We start from the raw sequence: 15,851 nt of genomic DNA, 5'->3' as shown, positions 1-15,851 counted from the left end.
AAATATTCTCCATAACTCCTGAAAGTGTAATTCAATACAATGTATCAATTTGGATATTGATGAATATTCTAGTAAGGGGAAAGTATAGATGAGATGAATGAGGTGACAGCTTTTTTCTTGGAGATATGTTTGTCTGTGCCTATGAACTGAATTTGATAACCTGGTGACCATCTGAGATATTGGGACCGTATAAGGGAAATACAGAAAGATCTTGAGACAGGGGACCTCCTTTGAGTTAGAGAAGACCCTGATAGAATTACTAAACGGTACATCCTTTTAAAGGCAATGAAGTTGATATCCAGCACAATCCCTACAGACCTGGTAAACCTTCCACAAATGCAAAATAATGATTTGTAGGAGAAGACATATGCCACTAAGCATGACAAAAGAACACTACCTGAATAGAAAACCTGGTCAAAAAGAAATAAGAAACTACATCCAACAGAAAGGAAAATATGTGGCGATGACTGACAAAAAATGAGATTCCAACAGAGGGTGAAAGACAAAATTAGAACACAAATGTGAGAATGCAGAAGTGGGGTTTGTAACTTGTGAATGAGCAACATATGAGGATATATGGTGTAGCTGCATTGAAGAATGGGATTTGCTCAGCTACTTGACACAGCTTGACATGATATAATTAATATGGTCTGGGTAATAAGGGAACTTTTTTTTAATGATCAAGGCACTGATACATTCCCCATAGAGAGTACGATTTCAGTAGTAAAAGTAAAGTAAAATTTGGATTGGGAAAATTGAAGGCTAGAGAGAATCTTAGAGGGGATCTTATTGAAACATATAAGATGATTAGAGGTTTAGATAGGGTGGATAGTGATAGCCTTTTTCCTCGGATGGAGAAAGCTAGCACGAGGGGGCATGGCTTTTAATTAAGGGGGGGGTAGCTACAGGACGGATGTCAGGGGTAGGTTCTTTACCCAGCGGGTGGTGAGGGATTGGAATGCCCTGCCTGCTGCAGTTGTAAATGCGTCTAGTTTGGGGGCGTTTAAGAGATCTCTGGATAGGTTTATGGACGAAAAGGGATTGGTATAGGCTAGTGGGTCATTGTTTTTGTAACTGGTCGGCGCAACATCGTGGGCCGAAGGGCCTGTTCTGCGCTGTAATGTTCTATGTTCTATGTTCTAGAAGTAATAATAAGAACTACAAGATGGATAAGGTGAAGGGAGAGCTAGAGCATCTTTTAGGTCTATGCAATCATATGTTAACACTGCTTTTATATGCAAGTATACCGCTTCAATTATATCTAAAAATTAGTTATGAATAGAGGAACATAATGGAAAGTTGGCTACTCGGGCTAGGTGAAGGGCCAAAAAGGGGAATGTAAGAATGATTAAGTAAAAGAGGAGAGGGATAGATTTATCATTCCTGCATCAGAATAAAATCACATGCTGGAACTCACCAGCAAGGTTGTTTGCTTGTTAAGATAAATGGACAGTTCCTAGCTAGGAGCTTACAAACAAGCTTTTAGGCAAAACCTATAAACCTCTCCATGGACAATACTGGAATTTTAAAACAATGCTTTTTGTGTACTGACTAACAGTATAACTAGTCTGTATCTGTGACTTGGAGCTGAGAGTTATATTAGCATGCTCTTCCTGTGATTCCGTACCAGAGGCAAAGTGTGACTCCAGTGGTTTCACTGTATGCCTTAATCATGAATGATATTGTAATCTGTCCCCGAGTCTCCTGTGGTTAGTTGGAAGAAACTTTTAACACGTCATTATTCTCTGTTCAAACTTGTGACCTTCTGAGAATCTATTTTTCTAAGCAAAGCACCAAAGTGTATTTCTAACCAAACTCAAATTTTTGGCATACAATAATCCACAATCATTCATTTCCACACATTGTGCAAGGTAACCAAATCTCTAAAAAAAGCATGAAATTGCCAAAGAAATCCCTTTATCATCTACCATAACTTTCATTGAAGGTTGGTAAAAAAAATGTTGCAAAAATGGTGAGAGATTTAAATGGCTAATCATACCATGACATGAAACAGACTGGAAAAATTCCCATGACATTTTGGGGATGCCCACAAATTTCACCCCATACAGAAGGGCAGAATGTTATGGATTTCTGACTGTAGTCACCTGCCATTATTCTTTTGCTCCTATCCTCTAAACAGCCAACCAATTTGATCAGGTGTGAGACAGAATTCTGCAATGATTTATTTGAATGAAACCTCGAATTAAAGATTAACAAGTCTTTGACAGTGGACAGTAACTGGGGATGTCAGTTGCCTGACACGTTATCCCATTCCTTAATAATATTAGGATTGAAAAACCTGCATTAAATTCTGAAACAATGAAGAAAATGCTGAAAACACATATTGATTAGCTGGTTTCTATGAGAGAACAGACAAGTTTATGTTTTGGATAGAGGCCTTTCTTCAGAATACAGGGCTGAAGAAGAGCTCATTCTGGAAAAAAGAGCTCGTCTGTTCTATCTATAAATATTGACTGACTGGCTGTGTTTTTCAGCAATTTTCTCTTGGAGCTACAGACCTTGTATTGATGGTGGTCCCATGGTTGTGCTTGGTGGTGCACCCAGTAGATTTTCCATACTGCAACCACAGTGCACTTGTGGTGTTGGGTGGAAAGATTAGATACTGAAGATGGGTAAAAAATATTTTGCAAAACTGATGTGAGATTTAAATGGCTATTTATGCCATTACATGAAAGAGGCAATACCATTTTGGTAAACATGAAACATCAAGGCAACATAGTAGACTTGATTCTTGGGAAACAGTCGCATAATGGCCCAATTAAGAACACATGTAAGAAAGAGATAAGCTGTGTCCAATAACCATCAAGATTCTAAATCCAAGCTACTATCCTCAACTATCAAAACATATACTGTATTATATAGACTAGCAATAAATATATTTAAACAAAAAAAAGACAAAAGTTACATTCAAAATTGTAAATAAGAGATAGCAACTGAACATATACAAGGAGGTGCTAAGTTATTTAATTCTATAGATCATGGACACATCTTGGTTTTCTAACACTCATTACTAAAACTCTAAATATTATCTTACCTTCATGTCTATTTCAGTGCCATGAAGCTGCTGTGCAACTGTCTTAATTATTCCAATTACAATATCTTGTAAGCCTTCCCTTTCTGAATAATAATGTAAAAGGAGACTTTTCCCTTTATCTGCATCCGTGCATCTGAATGATGGTGCACGCATCCCTGGATAAATTGTAGCCAGGTGGTCATGTAAAGCATCCAGGTTCTGGTGGGGGAAGGAGAAAAATTAACAATTTGTTAATGTGCTCGATTTCTAGCAAAACATTGTTGCAATGTGAAAAACAAGCCACAAGTTTGTACCATCCACAATATTTTCCTTCCCCTACAGATATGGAGTCATACAGTCAATTTCATAGCCATTATAACATAGAGGGAGGTGATTCAGACCATTGTGTCTATGTCAGTTTCCTATAAAGTAGCTCAGTCAGTCCCATTTCCCCACTTGATCTTTGTAGCCCCAAATGACTATTTCCTTCATGTGCCTATCCAATTTACTTTTGAAATTACTGATACACTCTTTTACCAATGCAGGCAGGAAGTTCTAGATTATTAAAAATCATGGCATAAAAATGTTCTTACTCATATCACCCTGCTACCACTTGCCAAAACCTTCAATCTGTATCCTTGTCTTTGCCCAATTAGCAAATGCCAACCGCTTTTCATTGCATACCACTTCTAAATTCTGCCAATCTTTTCTGTGATGTTTCCCCTCGACCTCCTTTGCTTGAAGGAGAACAACACTAGGTTCTCCAATCTAACTTTGTAGCTAAGTTCTCCCATTCCTAGGATCATTCTGGTAATCTCCCATACGCTCTCTCAAGGACATCTTTCCAAAAATGTGGTGACCTGAATCAGATGTAATACTTATTCAGGGTTTTATACACGCTCTGACGTAACTTCCCAGCTTTTGTACTCAATGGGCGAAATCTTGAGTCCATGTTCACCGTCTGCGAGGTTGCTGGTGGGGGCTCAAGATCCGGAAGTCTCAGTTCCTGACAGTAATAACGCATCATCCCTGCCCCTCGTTAGCAACATCATCATGTTAATGTCCATTATGAGCTTGAACCTGCTTGGCATGCATGCATTTTAATATCGTTAAAGTGGATGGCACTGTAGCACAGTGGTTAGCACTGCTGCTTCATAGCTCCAGGGACCTGGGTTCGATTCCCAGCTTGGATCACCGTGCAAACTCCACACAGACATTCTCCTCGTGTTTGCATGGGTTTCCTCCAGGTGCTCCGGTTTCCTCCCGCAGTCCAAAGATGTGTGAGTTAGGTTAATTGTCATACTAAAATTGCCCCTTAGTGTCCTGAGATGCATTGCTTAGAGGGATTAGCAGGTAAATGTGTAGGGATATGGGAGTAGGGCCTGGGCAGGATTGTGGTCGTTGCAAACTCGATGGGCCTGATGGCCTCTTTCTGCACTGTAGGGGTTCTATGACAAACACCCTCTGCCATATTTTGACCCCTCATCATATCTTCAAATCACAAGTTCCCACAGATATGAACCTGTCGTGGGCATCACCCCAGCAGAGCAAAGAATAAGTATAGTCCCCAGGCTAGTCAGTGTCATGGCAATATCCCTTGGCACTGCCAAACTGGCAGTGCCACCCTGTGCCAAGGGACAGCACCCAACAGGGGCCTCATGGTTGGGGGGCAGTTAATGCAAATGTGGTTGTGGGCTGGAAGCACATAAATGTGTAGGGGATGCTGGCAATGACTGTTGAGACTGGGTGGGAATAACAGGACAGGGAGAAGGGGCTGATTATCGTGAAGGGGATGATGATTGTGGTGGTGGTGGTGAGGGGAGGGGGAGTGGGAGTGAAAGCTGGCTCTGGTTAGGGGTAGGGAAGGTAGCCCGAGGCCTCAGTGGTGGGATATGGGGAGGTTTATTGCAGTTCTGATGCCCTTTAAAGATGGCATCCTGATCTTTGTGCAGCTGGATTTTGCTGGTATTACTCCCCTCCAAATGATGGTATGAATCACTACCCCTTGATTAAGATTTTACCTTGGACCTCTATTTTTGAAGCTCAAGATTCCATATGATTTATTAACTACTCTCTCAACATGTCCTCTCACCTTCAAAGTCTATGCATAAGAACTTCCAGAGCTCACTGTTTAGAACTGTGCTATAAAGTGACCTTCTGCCAATGCACAACATTTCACTGCTAAGAACAAAGAACAAAACAGCACGGGAAACAGGCCCTTCGGCCCAACGAGCCCACACCGCTATCTTAACAATGTGTTTTTCCTACTCCACCCTTGACCCATGCTTATGGTACCCCCATTGGAAACCAGATTCAGGGGAGAATAATTTAGGGACAATTTGTTACACCAATCAGCCTAAGAGCACATCTTTGGGGTGTGGGAGGAAACCGGAGCACCCGGAGGAAACCCACGCAACCACAGGGAGAATGCGCAAACTCCCACAGACACTGGCCCAAATCCATGTATCTGCACAGCTAGCAGTGATAGTCACTGAGCTGTCGTGGTGCCCATCTGCTGGTCCAGTTTTAAGCATACACAAACAATGCGAAGTACTAGGCCACTCTCGAAACATCCAAGAGCAGCCCACGCACGACCCACCGTGTGCATGCCCCTCGTTAGACAACAAGGTGGACCGACACCTGTGGAGTAAAAGAGACAAAACATCAACACATGTAGCATTAGATTTCCAGGAACGTCCCGAGGCTCTGATCCTTATTTAAAACCATCTCCTATAACCCTCCATCCCTGTTTCGGTCATGCGCCTATCTGAGTAAACCTTAAACAAGTCCAGCGTGCCTGCCTCCACCACCTTACTTGGCAGCGCATTCCGTACCCCCACGACCCTCTGTGTGAAAAACCTCCCTCTAGCATCCAAATTATATCTCTCCCCCCTCACCCTTAGCTCGTGGCCCCTTGTGATATTTGTCTCCAATCTAGGAAAAAGCCTGCCACTGTTTACTCTATCTATACCCTTCATTATTTTATACACCTCCAACAGATCCCCCCTTAATCTCCGTCTTTCTAAGGAAAAGAGCCCCAGTTTACCCAAGGCTACTTGCCTTTCCATTCTGCTTGCCTATTGTTGCAATCTTGCAGTCAATTGGCATTCTCTGCAATGCTTGCCACAACTCTAAATATACTATTATTGGCAAAGTTTGAAACGTTACTCTGTATTCCAAAACATGATTCACTTAAATATAAAAAAAGTGGTCCTATCTCCAAACAGCTCTGTCCATCTACTTCAGTAAGAAGTCTCACAACACCAGGATAAAGTCCAACACGTTTATTTGATAGTAAACCCACTAGCTTTCGGGGTTTGCCCCTTAGTCAGGTGAGTGGAGCAGAGAAGCTACCCTTCGAAGCAGAGAAGCTACGACATCTTCTTCGAAGTCTTCAACATGTCATTGATGAAGATGAACATCTCGCCAAGGCCAACCAAACACCCCCACTTCTTGCCTTCAAACAACCGCACAACCTCAAACAGACCATTGTCCGCAGCAAACTACCCAGCCTTCAAGAGAACAGTGACCACGACACCACACAACCCTGCCACAGCAACCTCTGCAAGATGTGCCGGATCATTGACACGGATGCCATCATCTGATGAGAACACCATCCACTAGGTACATGGCACATACTCTTGCAACTCAAAGGGGCAAACCCCAAAAGCTAGTGGGTTTATTAGCAAATAAACTTGTTGGACTTTAACCTGGTGTTGTGAGACTTGTTATTGTGTTTACCCCAGTCCAACACCAGCATCTCCACATCATCATACTTCAGTCAGAACCATAGAATCAAAGAATCCCTACAGTGCAGAAGTAGGCCAGTTAAAAACAAAGAAAATTACAGCACAGGAACTGGTCCTTTGGCCCTCCAAGTCTCCACCGACCGTGTTGCCCAACTTCACTAAAACCCTTTACCCTTCTGGGGACCATACACCTCTATTCCCATCCTGTTCACGTACTTGTCAAGATGCTCCCTAAAAAGTCAGTATCGTACCTGTTTCCACTACCTCCCCCTGCAATGAGTTCCAGGCACCCACTACTCTGTGTAAAAAATCTACCTCATACATCTCCTTCAAACCTTGCCCCTCGCACGTTAAACCTATGGCTCCTAATAATTGACTCTTCCATCCTGGAAAAAGCTTCTGACTATCCACTCTGTCCGTGCCTCTCAATCTTGTAGACTTCTATCAGGTCTTCCCCCAACCTCTGTCACTCCAGTGAGAACAAACCAAGTTTCCTCAACCTCTCCTCTTAGCTAATGCCCTCCATACCAAGCAACATCCTGGTAAATCTTTTCTGTACCCTCTCCAAAGCCTCCACATACTTCTGATAGTGTTCAATTCTGGTCACCACACTATATTCCAAATGCGGCCTAACTAAGATTCTATAAAGCTGCAACATGACTTGCCAATTTTTAAACTCAATACCCTGGCTGATGAAGGCAAGCATGCCGTATACCTTCCTGACTATCTTCTCCACCTACATTGCCACTTTCAGTGACCTGTGATCCCTTTGCCTATCAATACTCTTAAGGGTTCTGCCATTTACTGTATATTTCCTATCTGTATTAGACCTTCCAAAATGCATTACCTCACATTTGTCAGGATTAAACTCCATCTGCCATCTCTCCACCCAAGTCTCCAACTGGTCTATATCCTACTGTATCCTCTGATGGTCCTCATCGCTACCCATAAATCCACCAACCTTTGTGTCGTCCGCAAACTTACTAATCAATCCAGTTATATTTTCCTCCAAGTCATTTATGTATATTACACACAGCAAAAGTCCCAGCACTGATCCCTGAGGAACGCCACTTGTCACAACTCTCCATTCAGGAACGTGCCCTTCCACTGCTACTCTGTCGTCTTTGACCGAGCCAGTTTTGTACCCACCTTGCCAGCTCACCTCTGATCCCATGTGACTTCATCTTCTGTACCAGTCTGCCATGACGGACCTTGTCAAAGACCTTACTGAAGTCCATGTAGACAACATACACTGCCCTACCCTCAATCATCTTCGTCACTCCTCGAAAAATTTGATCAAGTTCGTGAGACATGACCTCCCCTTTACAAAATCATGTTGCCCCTCCCTAATACGCTCACTTATTTCCGAGTGGGAATAAATCCTGTCTCGGAGAATCCTCTCCAATAATTTTCTTACCACTGATGTTAGGCTCACCAGCCTGTAATTACCAGAATTATTCTTGCTATCCTTTTAAACAAAGGAACAACACTGACTGTTCTCCAGTCCTCTGGGATCTCCCCTGTAGCCAGTGAGGATACAAAGATTTCTCTCATGGCCCCAGCAATTTCATAAGAACATAAGAACATAAGAAATAGGAGCAGGAGTAGGCCATCTAGCCCCTCGAGCCTGCCCCGCCATTCAATAAGATTATGGCTGATCTGAAGTGGATCAGTTCCACTTTCCTGCCTTTTCCCCATAACCCTTAATTCCCATGTTTATCAGAAATCTATCTACCCGTGACTTAAATATATTCAACAAGGCAGCCTCCACCACTTCAACGGGTAGAGAATTCCAGAGATTCACCACCCTTTGAGTGAAGAAGTTCCTCCTCAATTCCATTCTAAACTGCCCCCCCTTATTTGAGACTGTGACCTCTAGTTCTGTTTTCCTTTCTAAGTGGGAAGAATCTCTCTACCTCTACCCTATCTAGCCCCTTCATTATCTTATATGTCTCAGTAAGTATCAAATAAATCGGTTGGACTTAAACCTGGTGTTATCAGACTTTTTACTTAAATTCCATCTGCCATCTTTCGGCCCAGGTCTCCAGCCGACTTATAACCTGCTGCCGCCTCTGATAATGCTCCTCACAATCTGCTACCTCCCTAATTTTTGTTTCATCTGTAAATTTACTAATCAGAATACCTACATTTTCCTCCAAATCATTTATATATATTACAAACAACAGAGGCCCCAGTACTGATTCTTGTGGAACACCATTTGTCACAGGTCTCCAGTTAGAAAAGTACCCTTCCACTGCTACTTCTGTTTCCTATGCCCAAATGTGAACATGCCAGCGTTGGACTCGGGTAAACACAGCAAGAAGTCTCACAACTCCAGGTTAAAGTCCAACAGGTTTATTCGGTAGTAAACACCACTAGCTTTTGGGGTTTGCCCCTTTGTCAGATGAGTGGGAGTTCTGATCACAAACAGAGAATATAAAGGCACACACAGTTTACAGAATACTGATTAGAATGCGAGTCTTTACAGCTAATCAAGTCTTAAAGGTGCAGACAATGTGAGTGGAAGGAGCAATAAGCATAGGTTAAAGAGATGTCTATTGTCTCCAGGCAGGACAGTAAGTGAGATGTTGCAAGCCCAGGCACGGTCACGGGCATTCGGCCTCTGATTTTCAGGTAAGTATTCTCCGAGGCGCCCTTCATGACACACAACAGCACAGAGTTGCTGAGCAGAGACTGATAGCCAAGTTCCGCACACATGAGGACGGTCTCAACCAGAATCTTGGATTCATGTCACACTATCTGTAACCCTGATGACTTTCCTGGGCTTGCAAAATCTCACTTACTGTCCTGTCTGGAGACAATACACATCTCTTTAACCTATGCCTAATGTTATCTCCACTCATATTGTCTGCATCTTTAAGACTCGAATAGCAGGTTAGCTGTAAAGACTTGCATTCTGATCAGTATTCTGTAAACTGTGTGTGACTTAATATGCCCTTCTCTGATCAAAACCTTCCACACACCTGACGAAGGAACAGCTTTTCCAAAAGCTTGAAGGATTACTGTCAAATAAACTGGTTGGACTTTAACCTGGTGCTGTGAGACTTCTTATAATGCACGTAACCCATGGGAGGAAACCACAGCACCCGAAGGAAATCCACACAGACACGTGCAAACTCCATACAGTGACCCAAGTCAGGAATCGAACCCAGGTTCCTGGCACCATGAGGCAGCAGTGTTAACCACTGTGCTACAGCACCGCCCTAAGTCAATGATATCCTGAGTAAAAAAGGAATTCAGGGTCAGAGTAATTGCAAAGCTGAGGATAATTCAACGTAAAAATGCTGGTTCTAATAATTTTGCTTATTCCATCTAATCAGGCTGTACTTAGTGTAACTAATTACCTCACTCTTTCAAAATGTTAGCACAGGTTTGATGAACTGAATGTCCTCATTATTTGCTGTATGACTCTCCTATAAGTCTTCAATATTTCAATATAGTGCAGCATATTTTTAAATTCGACACACAAGTTTAACCATCAAACATTTCAACTGTGTAGCAACTTGTTATTTATATTCATCTTTACAAACTGAAAAATGTTGCATTTAATACCACAAACACATTTACCTGCAGAAACTCTCTAACGTTGGAGCCCAAAACACGAAGAATTGTATCATAGCCAGATTCTTGGCAGAATTCAAAAAACATCTTTCCAAACATTTGCAGAATTTCGCCAGCATTGATTTCTGTGAAGGGTTAATCACAAAACAAAAGACCTCATTTCAAATATCTCAAAAGTTTTGTTCAGCTCAAGTTTTAAAAATTCTTGATTTGAAGGAATTTAGGAGTGCTTAATCCGCACTAGATTATTTACAAATCAAAAACACACCTTATGGAATGGAGCTTGAATTTGAAGCTAACAACATGTATTTAAAGTTATGCCAAAGTAGAGCTCAGAAGTCAGAAAGGCAACAGTAAAAGCAAAACTTCGAGATGCTGGTAAATTTCTTTCAATTCCCATCTCGCTAAATGCTGCCCCCCGCCCCCTTCAAATTTATCCCAATATTAATGGCACTCGTATTGGATCTAAATTACTCTTGGTTCCACAATTTGAGAGACAAGATGATCAAAATAACTGTAAACAAAAAAAAACATTCATGGTGAGGCAGGGGGAGAATCAGGGGTGCTACTTTGGTGATTCAGGAAACATTTAGAGAATGAGCTCCTGTGCTACTCTGATAAAGTTCTTCCTGTGTCACCACCATCAGCATGACCACTCGCTGTTCCTTTCCCACCAATCATATTGAAGTGCAGAAAGGCAGATTCTATAATCTGATCACATCGCCGGTGAGAGAATTTACCACCTCAGGTCAAACACAGAGGCAGGAGGTAGAAGTGATGAGTAGCAGAGTCAGGGAATGGGTGGTTCAGAGGGAGGATGGGTCAGCGAGTGGGTGAGGCCACAAGTCAGAGCATCACCAGGGTCAGAGAGACCCTGAAGTGAAAGCTAATGGGAGGTACTGTAAAAGGAAAGTCACCATATTTATTTTATATTTTACAGTTTCTATTAAAATTTATTTGGTTTACCAATATAGGAATTAAACAATGTGACATATTTCAACTTAAAGGGTATAGTGTTTCAACTTTTACTCTAACAAAGTAGATCCTACAGGCCAACTGCAACTTTTACATTGCTTTTAAAAGAAAAATTTGATTCACTTGAAGTCATGATTTTCAAGAGCATAACAATAGCTTTTCTTTTCCTGTTCTTTCCCAGGATGTGGGTGTTACTGGCTATGCCACCATTTATTTGCCAATTTCTAATTGCCTTGAGAAGACGTTGGTGAGCCAGCATCTTGAACTGTTGCATTCCATATGATGGTATGATGCAGGTACACCCATAGTGCTGTTAGGGAGGAAGTTCCAGAATTTTGAAATATAAGTAAGGATGGTATGTGGCTTGGAAGGAAAATTGCAAGTGGTGGTGTCCATAGCATCTGCTGTTCTTGTCCTTCTTGGTGGTAAAGTTTGCAAGTTTGGAAGGTATTATAGAAGAAGGTTTCAACAAATTCCCACATAAGAGATTAGCACATAAAATTAAAGCACATGGGATTGGGATAGCATATTGAGATGGATAGAAAACTGGTTGGCAGACAAGAAACAAGAGTAGGAATAAGCTGGTCATTTTACAAATGGCAGGCAGTGACTAGTGGGGTACCATAGGGATTAGGATTGTGTTTGTGGAGTTTAGAAGAATGAGGGGGAAATCTCATAGAAACCCTAAAAAAATTCTAACAGAGCTAGACAGAGTAGATGCAAGAAGGATGTTTCTGATGGTGTGGGTATATAGAAACAGAGGTCTCAGTCTTGACGATACAGGGACAGAAATGAGGAGAAATTTCTTCATTCAGTGAGTGGTCAGCTTATCAAATTTGCTACCACAGAAAGTAGTTGAGGCCAAAACATTGTTTCCAAGAAACAGTTAGATATAGCACATGAGGTGATGGGGATCAAAAGATATGGGAAGAAGGCAGGATCAGGTATGATACAATACTTTAAGAAATGTATTTTAGGCATGTTTCTGTGCAGGATTTTTCTAACAGTCCGTTACATTTTATCAGTGCCGTTCTGTCTACAATCTGTATCCTTAATTTTTACTGGAGCAGCATAATTGCTTCTAATAGCTAGAATGTTGGTTTTAATCTGAATTAGTACTGTTCTACGGTGCTTGAGCACCCCTGATTTTAATTGTTCTGCCACTTGTAGCTGTGTCTTCAGTTGTCTTGGTCTCAAGCTCTGGAACTCACTCTCTTAATCACCCCAGTTTGCTACATGACGCTTCTCCTTTAAGACACCCATTAAATCATAATAACCCTTTATGTAGTTCAGTCTCATATTATGTTTTATAAAGCTCCTGTAAAGGGCTTTGGAATGTTTCATTACATTATAGGCACTCTATAAAATCTGCTTTCTTTAGTTGGGATGGGGTTCAGGGAGCAGGAATTGACCCTTATGAATAAGATAAGAGCTCAAAAGAACTGGAAGGGAGGTAGGAACAAATAAATAAAAAGTCCAGGGCTAGAGGAAACCTAGTGGACTAGTGGAAGGGAGGGAAGCAGCAAGGCAAGAAATCAGATGGTCTTGATCAGCTGGTCAAGTGACAAAAATATTCATGAACTCCTCATTTATTCTTGGAGGTGAGAGCAGAGGAGACAGGAGAGAGGATTTAAGTTAGTTTGTAGCATAGCAAAGAAATCAGAGGTTATCTTCTTATTCCAGGATGATCCTAGAAGAAAGAACTTTTAGTTGCTGAAATCAGAACTCAACAGTGTTTGACGTGGCTCAGCCAGATCTAGTACTGAATGGCTAAACCAAAAGCTCATCAAATCCTGTCAAGTCTCTGTCCTTAAAGTTAAGGAATAGAGGTCAGCAGCTCACTTAAAGCTCAACCCAATGAAAAAATGAGGAACAGGAGTTTAAAACACATGCTCATAACCTAAACCAGGTATTGTAAGTCCAGAGCTTAAGACTTGTATTGCTATAAGCTGTGGGTGCAGCCTTTTCTTTATGAAAAATAAAGCAGTGTGATACTGGAAGACAGGCTGTGCCAAGACTATTACATTGACGATGAGGATAAACAGGATTTATTTTTCACCTCCTGACATTGGGAAGCACAAAGTACTGGAGTGTATTAGAGTGTTGGCAGGCTGGATGAAATACCAAGTTCCTGTGGGAAATAAGGGAGGAGATTGCACCAATTCTGATCCCCAAATTTTTAATTCTTCTCTGGCCATGGGTGAAGTGATGTAGAGATGCCAGTGTTGGACTGGAGTAAGCACAATAAGAAGTCTCACAACTCCTTCTTCAGGTGAGTGTCAGCATCTGTAAAGACTTGACTACCTTAAAGGCTCACATTACAATCATTATCTTGTAAATTGAGTCTGTGTCTATGTATGCCCTGTTTGTGAACACAACTCTTCACTCACCTGAAGAAGGAGCAACACTCCAAAAGCTTGTGCTATCAAATAAACCTGTTGAACTGTAACCTGCTGAGGCTTCTTATCATAGGTGAGGTGGCAGAGGACTGGAGAACAGTTAATGTGTTCTGCTAATTAAGAAGGGTTAAAGAGATAAGCCTTTTAGCCAGCGAGTCTCATGTCAGTGGTAGAGAAATTACTGAAGAAAATTCATTCCAAAATAGGTTTTCGGTCCTGGAGGCTACAGTTGAGGAAGCATCAACTGGGGATAGCCAAAGGGAGCAGGACTCTGGGGGTGAGCCTATTGTAAAAGCTCAGGTGTCTAGGGGATGCAAGAGATTGGGCCTCGTGATTGGGGACTCTACAGTTAAAGGGACGGATAGGAGAGTTGGTAGTAAGGGTAGGGATTCAGGGCTGGTGTGTTGCCTACCAGGGGCTGGGGTCCGGGATGTGTCAGAGAGGATATTCAAGACTCTTAGGGGAGAGGGTGATCAACCCCAAGTTATAATTCATGTGGGGACACATGACATAGGGAGGCTAAGGGAAGGGGATATTAAGCAGAGTTTCATGGAGTTGGGATGGAAACTAAAGGCCAAGTCAAACAGAGTGGTTATCTCTGGACTCTTGCCTGTGCCACGGGATAGTTTAGAGAGGAATAGGGAGAGGGAAAGTTTGAACTTGTGGCTGAGGGGATGGTGCAGGAGGGAGGGATTTAATTACTTGAGCAATTGGGGCTCATTCTGGGGAAGATGGGATCTCTATAAGAGTGATGGTATACATCTGAACCAGAGGGGAACAAATATCCTGGGGGGTAAATTTGTGAAGGCTATGCGGAGTGGTTTAAACTGATTCAGAGGGGGGGTGGGATCCTGGGTAGAGGGGGTGAAAGTGAGGGGGGCATAGAAGGGGACGGCATTGCACGGCATTGTGGGGGTGGGGCGGAGCGAGGTTTGAAATGTATATACTTTAACGCGAGGAGTATTCGCAATAAAGTGGATGAACTTGCAGCGTGGACCAGTACCTGGGACTTTGATGTTGTGGCCATTTCAGAGACGTGGATAGAGCAGGGTCAGGAATGGATGTTGCAGGTGCCGGGGTACAAGTTCTTTAGTCGGAGTAGAGAAGGAGGTAGAAGGGGGGGTGGAGTAGCATTATTGGTCAAGGACTATATCACAGTGTCAGAGAGGAAGTTTAATGAGGACTTGTCTGTTGAGGTAGTATGGGCAGAAATTAGAAATAGGAGAGGAGAGGTCACCCTGTTGGGAGTCTTTTATAGACCTCCAAAAAGTTCTAGAGAGGTTGAGGAAAGGATTGCAGAGACGATCCTGGTTAGGAGTGAAAGTAATAGGGTAACTGTTATGGGGGATTTTAACTTTACTAACATTGATTGGAATTGCTATAGCTCTAGCTCGTTAGAGGGGTCAGTTTTTGTTCAAAGTGTGCAGGAAGGTTTTTTGACTCAATATGTAGATAGGCCAACTAGAGGTGAGGCTATATTGGACTTGGTGCTGGGAAATGAGCCAGACCAGGTGCTAGACTTGGAAGTTGGTGTGCTTTTTGGTGATAGTGACCACAATTCGGTTACGTTCACCTTAGTGATGGAAAGGGATAGGCATGAACCTCGGGTCAGTAGTTTTAGCTGGGGGAAGGGTAATTATGAGGCCATTAGGAGAGAATTAGGAAGCATTGGTTGGACTAGGAGATTACAGGGACTAGGAACGTCTGAAATGTGGAGTTTTTTAAAGGAGCAGCTACTGTGGGTCTGTGATAGGTATGTCCCTGTCAGGCAAGGAGGAATTGGTAGGGCTAGGGAACCGTGGTGCACAAAAAAAGTTGATTTGTTGGTTAGGAAGAAGAAGGAGGCTTATGTTCGGATGAGGCTTGAGGGCTCGGGTAGTGCAGTAGAAAGCTTTAGATTGGCTAGGAGGGAGTTGAAGAGGGAGTTAAGAAGGGCTAGAAGAGGGCATGAGATGACTTTGGCTGATAGGATTAAGGAGAATCCTAAGGCGTTCTATAGGTATGTCAAGAACAGAAGGTTGGTTAGGGCAAGATTAGGGCCAGTTACAGACAGTAGGGGGAAGTTGTGTGTGGAACCGGAAGAGATTGGAGAGGCATTGAACCATTATTTCT

At 42.4% G+C, this 15,851-nt stretch overlaps 1 protein-coding gene across 1 annotated transcript in view; it reads right to left on the bottom strand.

Moving 5' to 3' along the window:
* Positions 1–15,851, bottom strand: part of gucy1b1 (guanylate cyclase 1 soluble subunit beta 1) — a 131,654-nt gene that overhangs the window by 79,444 nt on the left and 36,359 nt on the right. Inside the window, exons 4-5 of the mRNA XM_080193462.1 lie at positions 10,372–10,490; positions 3,056–3,253 (exon numbers count right to left, since the gene is read on the bottom strand). Coding sequence (XP_080049588.1) covers positions 3,056–3,253; positions 10,372–10,490 — 317 coding nt within the window. The remainder of the gene's footprint in view (positions 1–3,055; positions 3,254–10,371; positions 10,491–15,851) is intronic.

This window comes from Carcharhinus amblyrhynchos, chromosome 1 (assembly GCF_965287045.1).
Source record: "Carcharhinus amblyrhynchos chromosome 1, sCarAmb.v2.hapA, whole genome shotgun sequence".
Classification (NCBI taxonomy): domain Eukaryota; kingdom Metazoa; phylum Chordata; class Chondrichthyes; order Carcharhiniformes; family Carcharhinidae; genus Carcharhinus; species Carcharhinus amblyrhynchos.
The sequence above is the reverse complement of the archived record's forward strand: the minus strand, read 5'-3'. Positions and strand labels throughout refer to the sequence as shown.